Source organism: Urtica dioica, chromosome 3 (assembly GCF_054948205.1).
Source record: "Urtica dioica subsp. dioica isolate 48M chromosome 3, U.dioica_male_clone48M_v1_H2, whole genome shotgun sequence".
Classification (NCBI taxonomy): Eukaryota; Viridiplantae; Streptophyta; class Magnoliopsida; order Rosales; family Urticaceae; genus Urtica; species Urtica dioica.
Genome location: NC_142758.1, coordinates 45,032,852 through 45,050,207, shown reverse-complemented (window position 1 = coordinate 45,050,207; position 17,356 = coordinate 45,032,852). Strand labels below are relative to the sequence as shown.

General features: G+C 35.8%; 2 protein-coding genes and 1 long non-coding RNA gene across 4 annotated transcripts; 2 read left to right on the top strand and 1 right to left on the bottom strand.

The window, feature by feature from the left end:
- The first annotated feature begins 8,299 nt into the window (after positions 1–8,299).
- LOC149403071 (UDP-galactose/UDP-glucose transporter 3) lies at positions 8,300–10,917 on the top strand. Its single transcript, XM_089610126.1, has 7 exons — positions 8,300–8,486; positions 8,694–8,791; positions 8,896–9,029; positions 9,248–9,278; positions 9,681–9,784; positions 9,914–10,035; positions 10,265–10,917. Exons 1-7 carry the CDS (start codon positions 8,383–8,385, stop codon positions 10,671–10,673), a joined length of 1,002 nt encoding a protein of 333 aa, XP_089466252.1. The 5' UTR covers positions 8,300–8,382; the 3' UTR covers positions 10,674–10,917.
- Positions 10,918–11,538: 621 nt separating this feature from the next.
- Positions 11,539–12,222, top strand: LOC149403070 (uncharacterized). Its single transcript, XR_016296078.1, has 2 exons — positions 11,539–11,663; positions 11,763–12,222. It is a non-coding gene; the product is annotated as an uncharacterized LOC149403070 (long non-coding RNA).
- FLP (Duplicated homeodomain-like superfamily protein) lies at positions 11,959–16,122 on the bottom strand. Of its 2 annotated transcripts, XM_089609178.1 has the most exons (13): positions 15,937–16,122; positions 15,099–15,316; positions 14,927–14,973; positions 14,710–14,766; positions 14,491–14,563; positions 14,258–14,313; positions 13,998–14,162; positions 13,756–13,913; positions 13,510–13,655; positions 13,290–13,432; positions 13,043–13,212; positions 12,748–12,878; positions 11,959–12,611 (listed from the first exon to the last, which is right to left on the bottom strand). In XM_089609178.1, the coding sequence occupies exons 2-13, from the start codon at positions 15,225–15,227 to the stop codon at positions 12,501–12,503; spliced, it is 1,386 nt and encodes a 461-aa protein (XP_089465304.1). In that variant the 5' UTR covers positions 15,228–15,316; positions 15,937–16,122; the 3' UTR covers positions 11,959–12,500. The 2 variants fall into 2 exon arrangements, with proteins under 2 accessions (XP_089465304.1, XP_089465303.1); XM_089609177.1 differs by lacking the exon at positions 15,937–16,122 and having other exon boundaries at positions 15,099–15,435.
- Between the last annotated feature and the right edge of the window lie 1,234 nt (positions 16,123–17,356).

Genomic DNA, 17,356 nt, shown 5'->3' with positions numbered 1-17,356 from the left:
TAAATTTTTTTTTTATTAAAATAACATATTCGGTGCGACTTTGTCGTACTGAATATAATGGCGGGAAGATTATTAGGTGCGACAAAGTCGCACCCGATATGAAATCATCCGCCAATTTCAAGATTTTTGGCAGCAAAATAGATTGTGCATTAGGTGCGACATGTCGCACCCGAAAGTGTCGCACCTAATATGGATACCTTTAGGTGCGACATGTCGCATCTAATACCTTTAGCGATGGACTTTTAGGTGCGACTTCGTCGCACCTAATAAACTATTAGGTGTGAATTTTGAGGCATTTGGTGCGACAATCGTCGCACCAGATGCCTTTATTTGTTCTAGTGTTAAGAGATGGGACTCCATTGGCATTGACTTAGGAGCCACATGGAGCTCTTTCACATGGTGGAATTGTCAACCATACGAGAATGTAATTTTTGAGAGGCTTGATTGAGTTATCGCCAACAGAAAAATGGTTGAGAAGATTTGGAAAAGCGGGTGTGAAACATTTTTCGATTGTGGAATCGTACCATGCACCCATACTCTTAGATTGTTTCATGTTCGATAAAAAAAAGGCTCTAAACCCTTTCAGTTTTATGAGGCGATAAACCCCTCTAGTTTTGTTAGTCTTTGTAATGTGAACTTCAAGGTGATCACAAAGATCTTTACGGTAAGGCTTCGGGGTTAGTTGTAGAAGATGATCTTGCATTTCCAATCAGCCTTTGTCCCGGGAAGATGGATCGCGGAGAATACGATATTGGCTAGGGAAGTTCTAACTAATAGGAAGAGGAATAAAGGGAAAGAAAGCTTCGTGGGGATCAAGATAGATATGAGAAAAGCCTATGATAGGCTTGAATGCAGTCTCATACTCCAAGTGTCAAAAGTATTTTGGGGCCTCGAAGAAGACTCTTAACATATTCCGGCAATGCATCACCACGGTGTCCGGGCTATCTCCCTCAACGGGAGCCCCTTAAGAGCTTCAAACCGTATCGGGGTATTCGACAAGGTGATCCATTATCTCCTTATCTCTTCATAATAGCGTATGAATTCTTGAGTATGATGCTTGTGCGGGAGGAAGCCTTGGTTTTTTCAAGGGCATCGACGTCGGCCGCAACATTTAGATTGTTTTCCATTTAATTTTTGTGGATGGCACTATGTTTTTTTGCAAAGTAGAGATACCGAAATTTTGAGCTATTATGAGATGTCATTAGACTTACCAAAAATGGTCGGGGCAAAAGGTTAATGTGAACAAGTAATCTCATTATTAGAGAGTTGGGCATGAGAAGACACGAGGAAGACATTATCCTCTCTTCATTGGGAGGAACCGGTCGTCGTGTTTCAAGTCTTTAAAATAAAGGACACATGATAGGCTTGAAGGCTAGATAGCCAAATCAATCTGGAAGGCCGCCCGAGCAACTCTCATCGAATCGGTGATCCAAAGTATACTCTCATATGCCATGCCCACTTTCCAACTTTGAAATCTTTTTGGCTTGCTATAGAGAAACTCACGAGACAATTTTGGTGGACCGAGAGAGTCACCGATGATCGGTATATGGCATTAATGAGTTGTGAATCGATTTCTAAACCTAAAAATAGGGGGGGTCTTGGTTTTCGGAAGATGGGTGATTTTAACAATGCGTTTATGGAAAACTAACTTGGTTTATGGTGGCCATAAGGTTTACTGGGTAAAACTTTTGTAGTAAAAAATATTGTAGAGAGGTAAGTTTCTTCCAGGTTCAAGAGAAGTCAACATGGTCAACAGGATGGAAAGAAATCATACAGAACAAAGATTTGATACAGGCCAACTCGATAATCTTCATCAGCGATGGTGAATTGGAGATTTTTTAAGAAAACTGGATGGATGTGGCTCCCATCCAGAGGCACAGCCAAACAAACGTTCTAAAGAGAGCCAAAGTGAAAGACTTGATTCTCTCAGACGAGGCAATAGGAAAGGGATCAAGTTCTCGACTGGGTAAGGGGTGGAAAGGTATGGGGCTATTCTCAGATAAAAAAAAAACTCTTCTAATGCCTCACAAGGAATGCCGGATCTGGACAAAAGCTGGAGATGACGACTTTAGCATTAAATCAACTTATGAGACGCTGACAAGAACTCCCTTCATTCCTAATCCTCATTGGCGTGAGATCTGAAAGCTTCAAATCCACAAACGGCATGGTCTATTCTTGTGGCGAATCGATCGAGTCAGTATTCCGATAGCTACGAGACTGGCGGCGTGCATTCCAAGCTTCGAGAGTAGTTGTCAGGTGTATGGTAATTTGGTTGAATCTCTTTGTCATTTGTTCTTCAACTGTAATTTTGTGATTACTGTCTGATTCTCTGGTGCATTTGGTCGGAGATGGGATATTCTCGAGGGCGACTCCGGGGTGACTTTGATCCAAAAGGTTCTTGATGTCAACTTCGAGGTCAAAGAAAGCCTAAAGAGCGATATATTCTTGTATCATGCGGTGGCCATTCTGGAAGCGATCTGGTCTCATCGAAACATTATAATATTGTGAAACGCTAAGAAGTTGACAGATTCGATGATTGATTAGGTTTTGAGGAAAACTGAAGACATCCGATAAGGAGCTTCGGTGAGGACAGTCCACAACTGTGGTCCGAGCACACGTTGGCCTAAGAGATGGGAGAGACCCAAAGAAGCTTGGATCAAGGTCAATATTGATGCAAGTTTCATGGAGGGCGTTGCAACATTTGGGATAATGACGCGCAACTCTAAGGCGGTGGTCAAATGGATTTGGTGCAGGCAGAGCAGAGGCCACTCCGATATTTGAAGATGAGCTTATTGGGGTTCTGATGGCGCTTAATCTGTGCAGATTTAGGAATGCCCGATAAGTCATTATCGAGGGGGATAATAAGGTAATTATAGAGGGTATATAGGTACGGAGAAACTGTCTGAATTGGCCTAGTATTCCCACTTTTGACATGATTTTATCTTTAGTTGGGGATTTCAGTAAGTAATTGTATGTTTGTTTGGGTTCCAAGATAAGGTAGCAAGGTGACACATTTACATTGTCAATGGGTAAGACTATCCAGGGTTAATGAGTTTTCCAATCTAAGGGATGTCCCACCCCTTGTGTGAGACCAATTTGAGGCGGAAGCCACATTCAATGAGAGAACCAGATATTCCTTAAAAAAAATATTTCCAAGTGAAAAGTACAAACACTATAGGGAACATTAACACCAAGATTCAAAGTCAAAGGGGTCAAGCGACGAGTAGCTAGGTCCCTGGGACACTCACACCAAGCTTCAACATCCGAGGTTTCAATTACACGCACTTGTGATGGCGTGTTTGTATGTAAGGTTGACATAAAGATGGTAGGAACCAACATGATATACAAAAATAACTATTATTATTATTATCGATCCAATAGTACCTAGACTCGATCTTAAAACAGAACTATAAAATAAAATAAAACTACAAGCAAACATCCCATATACAATCACTGTTTATAGTTGACCTTGTTTGGGCTAAAGTATCAATACCCCAAAAAATACATGAAAATGACCTATGACTATGACTGGAGATGCAAGACGATGACACACAAAACCCACTCAACTTGCCACCACGCAAAGAGCCACAAGGACTCAGGCTGAACTCGACTCAATCTACACGTAAGCCACACCATACGAGCATACCTTGTTGCGCCACCACCCTCATTGTGTGCACTACATCAACAAGGCGTGGGCCTTGGACGGGGACAAATCCCCATGCTTATGCATACACCACACCGACACCAACGAGCTATTGGGCTCCAAAGGAGACAAGCACCACCTATCTATCTTTATATGCCTTACACCGAGGAGGTGAGAGCCTCTGATAGTAACAAATATTCTCTCCCCCCAACGGAAGACAAGACAAATGAAACACAAAGCTCGCTATAACACTCGGCCTTATGGAGAAACTAATCTATCCCTGATAGTATATCCTTATCCGGGGCCGGTGGGATACCCCCTCAATTTTTCAAAATTGTTATTGCTACTCCAATTTTCATATTTTATTAGTTATCAATTTAAATTTTCATTCCATGATATATACCCCCTTTCCCCCTTCAATTTTTTTTTTTTTTTTTTTTTTTGTAAGTACTAGTCCAAATTTTTATATTTTTAACCTCAAATTATATATCTTTTCGTAAATTTGTCCAGCCATATATATTACTTTGTAAATATATAACTATGAATATCTTTATTTTTTTTTCTTTCTTTCTATTTCTATTCATGAAATTTAGGTGATGTGAATGTTTTTAATCACTATCACTTGTAAACGATATGCTATTTGTATGTTTTTGGTATGGTTATAATTGTCTAAGTAATTTTTTCAATGTTCATGTGCATAAGAGGATTATATTATGAAAAATGAAAAAAAAAGAAACCAAGGATAATCTAAAGACATTAAAATTATACTTTGTAGTATGGGCGTCGTAGCTATCTAACCAATTTTAAACTTGATTTTAAGGAATTAGCCACAGTTTCGTTTATTTTAGTAACTAAACATTTACAAAAAAAATATATCACAATTAACGTATAGAAATACTATGGACAAACATGTAAAATGCTATTTGATTACCGAGGGCACGTCACCAAATGTGACTAGATTTTAATTATGTTTAAGGCATTGGTTAGATTGAATCCCAACGTTTCAAGTGTCCTAGTCCGTAATATTTTTCTTGTAGTTTTTTATTACATTTTTTGAAATGTGAGTATTATGCCGTAATTTTTACAATGGCACCGCGAGAGCAAAAAATGATACATCAAGCACGCACGCAAAGGCCGAGCCCAAAAATTAAACGCTCAAGTCAAATCTCGAGTCAAACTCTAGAAATAAGATCCACGAAACAAACTCGAGTCATAGAAATCGTTTAGAGAGTTGACAAAGCGACTGAAGACGAGGACGAGACGATCTCTCGAGTCCACGAGAAGACTCTTTAGTCTTCATAACATCTCAAGACCATATCAACGAGTCACGACTCGAGACCACGTCGACGAGCCATTTTTCAAGTGTACTAGAAAACTGAAGATCACATCTAAAAAGATATCTCTCAAGACCAACAGTCGAGTTCACAAGTCCTTAAAGCGACTCAAAATCAAGTTCACAAGCTCACGTGTCAAGCTCTGAATTAAAACTCACAAAAAATCTCTCGAACAAGCTCTTAAAATGAAGTTCTCAAGATTATTTCCTTGAAAACATTGTCATGACAAAGTCAAAAGGAAAATAGTTTGAACAAGCTCAATAATGACCCTACAAAGAGTCACAAAACCTCATATTTTTCTTCACTAGTATAGGACTTATTTAGAAGACGACATGCCGCCACTCGGACTCGAACCGAGATGCTTTAGTTGGCCGCCAACCCATATCCTGCCAAGCCCCACCTTGCCGCCAACCATCGTGCCGCCAACTACCTGGCCGCCAACCCCAACTCACCATGCCGCCATCTCTTTGCCGCCAACTCCCTCTGGTGGCCGTAAACTCCTCCACACCTCCAGCCATCAAGTTGCCACCAACTAGGCACCCTCCAAGAGAGCTTGTGCGCCAACCTTCTGCCTACCACAAGGAAAATATCGCCTCCGACCTTCCTTGCCTCCAACCGATAAACAAACCAAGTCTCTAACCCCTATAAATACCCATCCCATTCTCATCCAACAGTAAGTTCACTTGACTTATCAAAACTCTAGCAAATTCACACCACAACTCCCCCTCTTTATCTCTCTAGAAAATATAGAGACGAAGACAAATTCATTTACGAAAACACATCACAACACGACTAATATTGAGTGTCGTAGCACGCGACGAGGGAAAACCCTTTCCGTCCCTCTAGATTCACGTTTCTTATGCATTAGGTGGAAATACGAAGATTCGAAGGCTCGGCGATTAATACGAAGAACTAAAATATCTAAGAACAACTTGAAGATACAAAGAATCGAATAAGAACACAAAGAACTCGAATATCAAGGAAGTAAAGACTCAAGAACTCGACGAAGAATGCAAAGAGCGTGAAGAACGCGGAAAACCCAAAGAAATGTAGACTCGAAGATCTGAAAGACATGAGGAACGTAACGAGAACGACGAGCACGACGAACGCGAAAAGCACAAAGGAGATTCATTGGCGTGACAAAGACGACGAGAAGAATAGAACTTCACCACACCCAACCTATGTGCGATCATAGGGTCTGACCCTAGATCGAACCAAGGACGGTTCGAAGTGTCAACCAAAAAACGCGTTTAATAGTGAACATGATAAGTAAAATTAGTCTTTAAATGCTAAATTCATATATAACGGAAAAAAATTATTAACAACAATAAATTTTGAGTAAAAAAATCATCATTAACATTAAATGTTGAGTAAAACAATTCATCTCTACATAATCATCCTTGCTTACATCTTAGAATTATTTTTCAAGAATTTGTTACAATTAGCCATTCCACTAGCTCTTTTTAATATTTTAGCCCAAGTTTCATTTTATTACAAAATATTCCACCAGCCCGCAATAAATTAAATTAACTAACTAGTTAATTATACTTCACTCTTAAGTTAATATAATTTACTGTGGGCTGGTGGACTATTTTTTTTTTAATAAAATGAAATTTTGATTATTTTTTACAAAGATGATGTAAATTAACTAAAGAGTTAATTATACTTCACTCTTTAGTTAATTTAATTTACAGCGGACTGGTGGACTATTTTTTTAATAAGATAAATTTTGGTTACTTTTTACAAAGACGATGAGTTATTGAGCTATTGATTTAATTGACATATTATTATTATTATAGTTATTTTAAAAATAGGTGAAAGGTATTGAAAGTGTTCTGAAAAAAAGAAAAGAAAAAAAAGAAGAAGAAGCTATTGAAAGTGTTGACTAATTAGGTACCCCGGTCTTCTTGTGATACCTTCAATAACACAATTCCACCTTATAGCATTTTGGAGAAATGATTCGAATTGCATTATTACAAAAAATTCTTATAATACTCTGATTTTCATTCTTATTCTGAGAATACTCGATTCCTTATATACATCACAATGTGTTTATGTAAAGACTTTTTTTTCGTCTAAACACATGAGTTCATTTTCAGACTCGTCTAGAGGGAAGATATTATTCATTTTAGTGAAGCGGAGTTTAGTATTATGTATTAAGCATTAAGTGTAATATCGTTTTTGTCCGGATATTTAGCTCTCCAGTCAGTTAAAAAATGATTTCAAATGTAAGAGTTTTTTGGGTATTCTGTATCTTATTTGAGTTAGATACATAATTCAGTATTATTTTCAAATTTTAATAAATTGGGCTTAATGACTATGAACAGAGAAGCCCACAACTCTGGTTCAGTACGGAAGGAATCATTGTAATAAGAGGGGAAAAAAATTCAACTTTTGGACAACCAATCAGAACCTAAGTTTTTGTCATCGTACCAATTATAAAACGCCACGTAGATAATCCCACGTCGCTTCACTCTCTATTCACACTTGTTGACCCAAAAAAGAAGAAGGAAAATATTCAAAATCCACCCTGAACTAGGGAATTTTATAATTATGACCCCGAATTTTAAATTGTATGTCAAGTACCTTTCTATATATTCCATACGCTATATCTGTTAAATTCTTATACCTCAAATTTAGTGAAATTTTATGTATTAGCATCTATATATCTGTTGATGTTTTTTTATTTTTATTTTTTATCTATAATAATAAAGCATTGACTTGTATTTAAGAGAATTATTTTTGAACCGTTATTTGATGCAACAGAAATTATATCAAAATAAACTTCAAAAAATTCTATTAAATGTCATTTGCAAGTTTGCCTCATTTTCTTTCACTTTTGAATAAAGTAACGCCGAAGCATATTAAAAATACATTATCATTTACTACAAAAAATAATAGTTTAGCCTGACAAGATTATGGGCAGTAAATTGGCGACCACATTTTTTTTTTTTGCGTGAATAGCTATCCTGAAAAATAATTGATTTTTTAATGATCATTAAATTTAGTAATAGTTGCAGTAGAAATAATAACAATAATAAATTACTCCATTTTTTCATTTGTTTTACTACATATATTAAGATTTTTTTACTTTAATAAAACAATATTTTAACTTAGATATCTATACATATCAAGTGCTTATTAGAGCTCCTCAAATTACAGGGTATGGATGCATAAATAATTAGATAAGAGTTCAAAATATAATTTATATATAAAATTGGGTTAATAAATAGTCAAGCTAGGGGCATATAAAATAATGTCGATAGTTTGGCGAAAATTTCTAAGAAAACAAAAATTCAAAGAAAACTATAATAACGATTTTTCTTTCTTCCCCTTTTCTGAACTCTCTCTCTCTCTCTGAATTTTTTTATTTTTTTTTGGGCGAAGCTTCGAGTTTGTCCGAAAATGGAAGCTCACGCCTCTGGTCTCCGCCGAATTTTGGTGTTGGCGTTTTGCGTTGCCGGAATTTGGTCGGCCTATATCTACCAAGGCGTTCTTCAAGAAACATTGTAACACACACTCTATCAATACATTATGATAGATATACATATACACACATATATATATATACATATATATATATATATACATATATATGTATATACATATATATATATATATATATGTATATTCCGTTTCTGATCTGTTATTCGCGGATCAGAAATGACAATTTTTCTGTTCAAAAATTGTAATTTTACAACGATTGGATGTTTCAGGTCAACCAAGCGTTTCGGCGCAGACGAGAAGAGATTCGAACACCTTTCATTTCTGAATCTGGCTCAGAACGTGGTGTGTTTGATCTGGTCTTACATAAGTGAGTTACAAAATCGCCGCTTTATATCTTCATTGATGTGATTTTTTTTCTGTGAGTTTGAAATTGTAGCTTATGTAAACCATTTTTTTATTTTTTTTAAACAGTGATTAAGATTTGGTCCAATGGAAGCAGTACTGGTGGAGCTCCGTGGTGGAGTTTTTGGAGCGCTGGTATCACAAACACCATCGGACCGGCCATGGGGATCGAAGCTCTCAAGTATATTAGTTACCCTGCACAGGTATTACATTTTGCTTCCTTTGTTTGATGAAGAAATTTTGGTATTTTAGAAGCATTTAAAAGTGTGTATAAAATCAGCACAAAATTTACCTGCAAGAATAACCTTCAGCGATTTCACTTGTCCTAGTATATAGTCGGATTAATGTGCAACTATTTTATATAGCTTAAAAGATTTTTTTTTTTTTTTTTTTTTTTTTTTTTTTTTTTTTTGCATTGCAGGTCTTGGCAAAATCTTCAAAAATGATACCAGGTGAGGCTTTTTATGGACTATGGTTTTGTTTTTTAAATAAAATGTTTACTTATGAAACTAAGGTGTTTGGAACTGAATAATCTCTAAATTTGAACAATCAAATTTACGAAGAACAAATAACACGATTTATGGTGGTCCAATTTGCCGCTCCAGATTTCATTATAACAAAAAATTGGGGGTTTGAGTACAAACTTCTCCCACACTCTACAAAGAAAATCGGCGCCTTAGAATATAAAGAAAATTATGGCAAACACTAAGGCTGAAATTCCCAAAATGACATTTACTAAACGTGAATTCTTTTAGTAAGTTCTTCATATTGTTGGCGATGAATTAGGCTCCACAATTCAAAAAAGCGTTATTATTGATTTTGACCAACCATGTGTTATAATGTTTTGCCTATAGTCATGTTCATGGGGACTTTGGTCTATGGTATACGATACACTTTGCCGGAGTATGTTTGCACTTTCCTAGTTGCCGGAGGAGTGTCTGCATTTGCGCTTATGAAGGTCAGAGAAAAAAAACATTACTACTACTACTACTACTACAAAAATTCTTATTCAGATTATTTTTTTTTTTTTTTTTATTATTTCTGTCGATCCTTGATGGTAACATTTTAGACTTGATTTGGACATCAGACTAGCTCGAAGACTATTAACAAGCTCGCTCATCCAAACGCCCCGCTCGGGTACGGACTGTGTTTTTTGAACCTAGCGTTCGACGGATTCACCAATGCGACTCAGGATTCAATCAATTCGAGGTGCGTCTGGATTACCGTCTTTTCAAATTATCTTCTATTATTTTATAATTTTCCTACGGAGGGGCATATATTGTCTCGGTGAACTAAATGAGCATATCAATAGCCTAATAGGAACGTCTGAAATTCATTGACAAACCCATACAAAATACAAAGATATTATCACTTTTTATTAACTCGAATCCGAAGATTGAATCGGAGAATCTTACGCTACGACACATATCATGCTCAGATACCCGAAGACCAGTGCTTGGGACATAATGCTGGGAATGAACTTATGGGGCACGATATACAATCTGATATACATGTTTGGGTTTCCCAACGCGATTGGGTTCGAAGCCATCCGGTTTTGCAAAGATCATCCGGAAGCTTCCTGGGACATCCTTCTGTACTGCCTCTGCGGGGCGGTCGGCCAAAACTTCATCTTCCTGACGATCAGCCGGTTCGGCTCGCTGGCCAACACCACGATCACGACCACGCGGAAATTTGTCAGCATCGTCGTGTCTTCGGTGCTCAGCGGAAATCCCTTGTCGCCCAAGCAATGGGGTTGCGTGTCCATGGTCTTCTCGGGGCTGTCGTACCAGATTTTTCTCAAGTGGAAGAAGTTGCGGAGATCGCAGAAGAAGAGAAAGCCCATGTAGAGAGAGGCACTCTTCTCGATCACAAATTTTTGTAAGAGTTGCTTATTCAAATTTATCCTTTTCCTATATGTAGTAGAATACTTGAAAGCAATATTGGCAAGTGTAAAACAGGTCTTACTTATTTAGGTGAAGTTTGAGATATAAGAGTTGATTTATGTAGAGCTTGTCAATGTGTAATGGTGACGAAGTTATTGGATGTTCCCTTAGTTAAGGGAATATATAATATAAGCTTCTGTTAAGAAAATGCATTAGTAGTACTTCATAATCTTCGAGGTTTTTTTTTTAGTATGATATTAATGGCTGCAAAAAGCTCGAGTACCTAAACAAACTATTTCTTGCGTTCGGAGTCATGATCTTCAAGATCAACTTTTGGGCAATTGGCTTCTCTCGGCTATGACTAAGAATGTGCTCATCTTCTCGAGTCTGGAAAACTCTTGAGCTCTATTCCTTTCTCTTCATAAATCAAAATTGAACTGCAATTGTCGCAGAACAAAGAAAAAACGATCTTTCTATGAACAACTAAGACTAATTGATTGCTCAGGAAATTCGAGGAATAGCTATTCGAAAATTCAAAGAAGAAAAAAAAATAATCCTCATTACTTATGAGCCACTTGTATATGGTGGAGTCAACTTACGTCGTTGACTTTGTGGTGGCAAGTGGCAACGAACAAGAAAGTCAAAGAGATTCAAACTCTACTCCAACTTCCCTATCTTTGTGGATTGCTTTAATTTGTAATCAATTTCCCTCTCTTTCTTCTTACTAACTGCCTTTTGCTTTGCTCATCCTAATGATTATTATTATGGTACTTTTGTGCCACCACAAGGCATTTGGCCTCTTAATCTCTCTCTCTGTCCCTCTCTCTCTCACAGTTTCCTCATTTCATCTCTCTTTCTCTTCTCTTCCACAACTCTTTCTTCACCAAAACAAGACTGAGGTTCAAGTAAGAAAGTCCAGTTCCTCAGCCAAGACACAGTCCAGCAAGCTTTTCTGTAAGTACATTTCTCTTCATTTTTGTTACTTCACTGTTGGCTCTATTTAGTTGGCTTGAAAAACCGAGTTCTGATTTTTCTTTTTCTTTTTCTTCTCAGTTCCAAGATAGGCCTGAATATTTTGTTCCAAGAGTGTAAAGGGAGAGATAAGGAGGAGAAAGACTTGTACACACCAAAACCAAAATCATATGATTACTCCGAATCATTATGTGCCAGTACATCAGAAATCAGCCAAGAAACAAAAAAACAAAAAACAAAAAAACTTCTATACCCTTTTACACACCCAAAAACAAAATAAATAGTAATCAGTTTCTTTCAACTAGCTATCCCTTTTTCTCCACTCTCTTTCTTTCACTATATATATAATATTTATATATATTCTAGCTGGAATCTAGGCGATGTGCCGATGTATACTTACAGTCCTGCTGGCTATAGGCTAATGTAGCTGGCTCTGTACAACCGAGGCCGAAAAAATGGAAGCCAAAAAGAAAAAGAAAAGAAAAAACAAAAGAATGACACACTGAAACACAGGCTGGTCTTGATATGTGAGTAGTACTAAGTGGCGTCGCTTTTGTAGCGAAGCCGGTCGAAAAAAAAACTCTCTGTAGGGGCTGAAGAAAAAGAAGAACACATAAACACCTTTGTTAGATGCGTTCTTGACGTTCTAGAAGAGTAACCGTTACGCGTCCAGAACTTTTTTTCTCTTCTAAGGCAGATCAAAAAAAGCACGCCGCTTTTTTAAAATTCGGGCTGAATTTTTTTGCTGCGATGATCAAACTATGAGCGAGGAAAAAAAAATAAGAAAAATAAGGTTGAGACATTGATTTGGTTGGTCGGTTATAGACTGTGGAGAAGAGCTCGTTTGCATTGCGGCGGTTGTGAAGAATCGATGACCTGGCACGGCGATGATGATTCCATTCCGAGCGTTTTAAGCAAAAAGTGTCTCTCCTAACGAAATAGAACAAAAGACTGGTAATTTGAGTTTTCGAGCCGTGATCATTGAATAAGCATACATGGGATTTTTTTTTTTTTTTTTTTTTTTTTTTTTGTAAGTTACTCTTCCAAAAAAAAAAAAAAAACTCACACTCTCGGAGAACTTTGGGCTTGGAATACCGGCTGCCAAAGACCTGAACAACGGGGTTACGTGAATAGGCGAGCTGAACTCCGAACTCGATAACGCAGATACCACTTGCTCGTTGTTCTCTGGAAGTATCTCTGCAGAAAAAAAAAAGCAAATGGGATCAAATCATACATTTGTCGACAAATATACGATACCGCATTGAAAGATAAAAGCAGGCTCAGAGTCAATTAGTTCCAACGAGCAACCATGGGATCGAGAGCCAAAAGAGCTGTAACCTATGATACTTAATGCTATGTACCTTGTTCTTCTATGACTTGGATCGACTGTGAACACTGTCCGACCTCGTGGTCCGAAGCACCCACTTCAGATATGATTTGGTCGGGTTTATTACACGCTGTTTGGGACATGATAGTCGACCCAGTACTGTATTCCGAGCTTTCTGGTGACTCGTCGTAAAGATCGGGCTGCCTGAAACCGATTCGCATTGTTTTAGTATCAAACATATATTTTTTTTTTTTGGTATGTTGAAATAATTGTGGTGTTACCTCCACGATGTTCGACTTTCCTCATTGCCGCTCCTAAGGTCGTCCAACAAGTCCTTGAAATCTTCGAGCTGAAAGTCAAAGTCGCTGATCTTGTAGCCGAGGATGTCGCTTTCTTTGCTTTGGTTCAGGAAATCTTGAAGCATCTGGTTTATCGTGTACGAACGAAACAAGTTTATATCTGCCGTGAATTCAACGTGTCTAATATGTTTTTAGCTCTCACCTTCCAAGCACTTTCAAGGCTTTGTTCGGTGTTCTCGGCGTTGACTTTAAGAGCAAGTGAGCTAAGCAACTCCGCTTGTTGCATAAGAGCATTGATCTTCGGGTCGTCCTTACTAAGAAACGAACCTTCGTACTTGTTACTTTCTGCTGCAAATAATAATATTAAAAAAAATGTTGAATATACATTTTTCTTGCACTTTTGCTCCCCGATCTCATATTCAGTTTTTTTTTTAGTCAATTTTGTTACCATCGTTGACGGTCTCTTTGGAAACATCATCGTGATGTTGGGACGATAATCTGTTGATGTTGTGAGAGTTCTGAGCTAAAACAGTCAACGGAGGTCTGAGCTTGTGAGATCGGTCTACGAAGTTTCCGCTTTCCGACACATCAGCTATGTGTGTTCGTCTGTATTCAATTTCGCGCACATAATCAACCAATCAAAAAGGTGATCAATCGATAAAAGAAATATATCGTATTTCAAAGGCTAACCTCATTTTCTTGGCTGACCCTTCATTTGTACTAAACCCGCTTCTGAGCATAACTCTCTTGCTGTTCGAGTTCATGTATGAGGCGGAGTTTTCTTTAGCTAAAGCCTCGTATTTAGCTCTCTTCTTGCACAGCGTAGAGAATCGATTCTTCACCGCATTGTCCGTTCTACGTTTTTCAAGTACAATGAATCATATTACGTCAAAGATTCTCCGAGAATTGACAGAAAAAGAAAAGGATGTGATAAAATCTTTAGTATATACCTGCCTGAGACAACCTTTGCAATCTCTGTCCATCTATTACCGAATATTTTCTGAGCCTGCAAAAACCATTTTAGAGATTAGTTTTGAAATCATTTGAACCCAAAAATGATGGGCTAATCATACTACTAATAATCTTGATTTAACTTTTCAAGGACAGATTAGATAGCCATAACAGTAAAAAAAAAAAGTCTTTTTAACCCCTAATCTATTAATTCCTTATCATTATTACCTACCTCGCATAAGAGCAAATCCTCTTCTGGGGACCAACCACCTTTCTTGAAATCGGAATTTAAATACGTGTACCATCTGCAACAAATTTTTTTTTTTTTTTTATTTTATTTTTACACAGTAAAGTCAGTGATGAACTCAAATAAGCAAACTTAGATAATGAATATAGTTTTTTTTTTTTCTTTCTATTATCATATATCAGTATTTAGTAAATTTACCATTACCTTCTTCTGCACTGCCTGGTAGTCTTGTCCTTAAACTTTGATGCAATGATTGCCCAACTACAACAAAACAAACACATTTAAAAAAAAAAAAAAAAAAAAAAAACTAATCACACAAAAATTGAACTTTCCCAAGAAAAACCAATACACCCACCCCTGAAAAGAATCCAATCCAAAACTATCATAAAATCAAAAATAAAAATCAAATAAAGACTCATACTTTTCTGTTCCGTGAAGATTGATTTGCTGGCGAAGAATATCATCTTCCTGAAAACAAAACCCCACACAAAATAAGATTTTGATGAGCAAACCCAAACCGGAAGTGAAACAGAGGATTGATAATACTACCACTACTAATAATAATAATAATATTAATAATAATAATAAGAGACCTGTTGAGACCATGTGACAATGTGACGCTCTTTCTTCTTTGAGTCTTCATTTCCAGAGGAAGAACAAGTCTTCTTCTTTGTAGTACCACTCGTTGTGTTTGTGTTGGTGTAATCGTTGTTGTTTTGCATTATTTTTTTATTCGCTTCAATAATTCACACACGCTCTTCTTCCTCTTTCTCGGACGCTCCTCCTTTCTTTTATCCAATCCAAAAGCATACTATAAAAAAATAAAATAAAAAATTAATAATAGTAATAAGATGACTCAAAGCCTAATAAGTCTTTCTTTTCTCTCTTTGTTTTTTTTTTCATTTTTAACGCCTCCATTGTAACCACGAGTAACACTTATAACCTTCAAAAGGTACATTTTTTGTTTCTCTCTTTCCTTTTTCCTTTTTTTTTTAACCTCTTAACTTTATCAGACACTGTTGTGTTTAAAAGCAAAAAAAAAGAAGAAAATATATGAAAAAATAACCTGATTATATTACACAAACTAATGAGACTCACAAACAATACACTCGAGTCTGAAACTGCATCGGATTCTAAGATTTTGAAAACAACAAACGAAGATCTAATACAGAAGAAAACGCTGTAATTGGAATAAAGGGTGATATACTTGGCAATCGCGGATGAGAGCTAAAAATGGAATACTAAGTAAGTGACGCTGTAAAAAAATTAATTTTGTTAAAAAAAAAAAAACTTTATTCTTTTTGCTCTTCTTTTCACAAAAGTGTGAGAAGATTCGGTGGCTTGACAATGGCAAATAATATAAAAAAAAAAAAAAAAAAAATTAAAATACATTCATAATACAATACAGAACAAGTCACAAAATATACATACACTGTAGAGATCTGAGAAGCTAATCTTAGAGAGAAAGATAGTTTGGATTTTTAGAGCAGAACTGATCTTGTGAATAATGAACCAAGTGTGTTCTTGTGTTTCTCTCTCTTTCCAAAAGCATAGTAGATATTTATTTATTTAAATGTATTGTTTTTCTTACATAGGAAGTGTATAGTATAATGTTTTAAAAATAAAAATAATTATTATAATAATATCTATCAACGGATTCTCGCTTTAGTGCGCGGGTATGAAGCGAAGTTTGAAAACAACGCTGAATTCCATGACACTTGCATTAATTAGATCCATTGGTAGAGTAGACTAAAGACCACATTTGCACTCAATATTATTTTAATTTTTTAAAATTATTATTATTATCATCCCCTTTGGACATATATACACACACATGTCATATCATATATTTTATTTGGGGTGATTTGGCTAAATAATCGATTTAAAATTAAGTATTTATAAAATAGTCAAAGTTTGCATAAAATTAAAATAATAAGTAAAATGTGCAATAATCAAGTTTCAAAAAAAAAAATTTAATATTAATATTTTTGAAATGGATAAGTTACTTATAATAACTGTCAAAAAGTTTAATTTTTGTGTCAAAAAATATTTGACAACGTAAGTTTAGTTAATTTATTAAAAATTTAAAATTTTGGCTATTTTGTAAATCAATTAGTTTCAAATGACGGTTTTGTACATTTTTCTTTTATTTATTTGTAATTGTGTGTGTGAATAGTTATTTTTATATGATATGTATGTGTGGAATGGAATGCATGATAGGTTTGGCATGTGGGGTTTCAAATTTTTGAATAATGAAGGCATGGTTATCTTCGTGACCTAACAAACTACACTCTCACTCATATTTACAGCCTAATTGTTATTTTTTTTTTCTTCTTGTTGAAAATTTCGCAATATTTATTTGACCTGAATTTGGTTATTTTATTTCTTGCTTAATAATTTTATACTTTTGTTATTGATTTGCGAAAATGCCAAGTAGCCCCACTATATCTTTAAAAGCACTATGTAGTAAAAGAAAGTCATAATTGTGTGCAGGTGATAATTATACATTAAAATAAGAAACAAATTATACGAAATAGAAGTAATTAATTGAGAAAATAGTGAAACTTAAGCCTTTTTTAATAAAATTATTTTAAAAATTACAAAATAATCAAAGTCTTATATTAATATAAAATTATTGACATGCAAATAAAAGTATTCACACTTGTACATAGATTATGTATCTCTTGTATGAAAATTCATAGACATGGGTTAAAAACAAGAAAACTATATCAACTACTCAAATAGTTACCTTTTATTAAAATTAGAGTCAAACCATTTAAATAATTAAATAAATAGTCTAATGTATGTTTATATTTCTATTATATGATGCATGCATCATGTCTTGATTTGA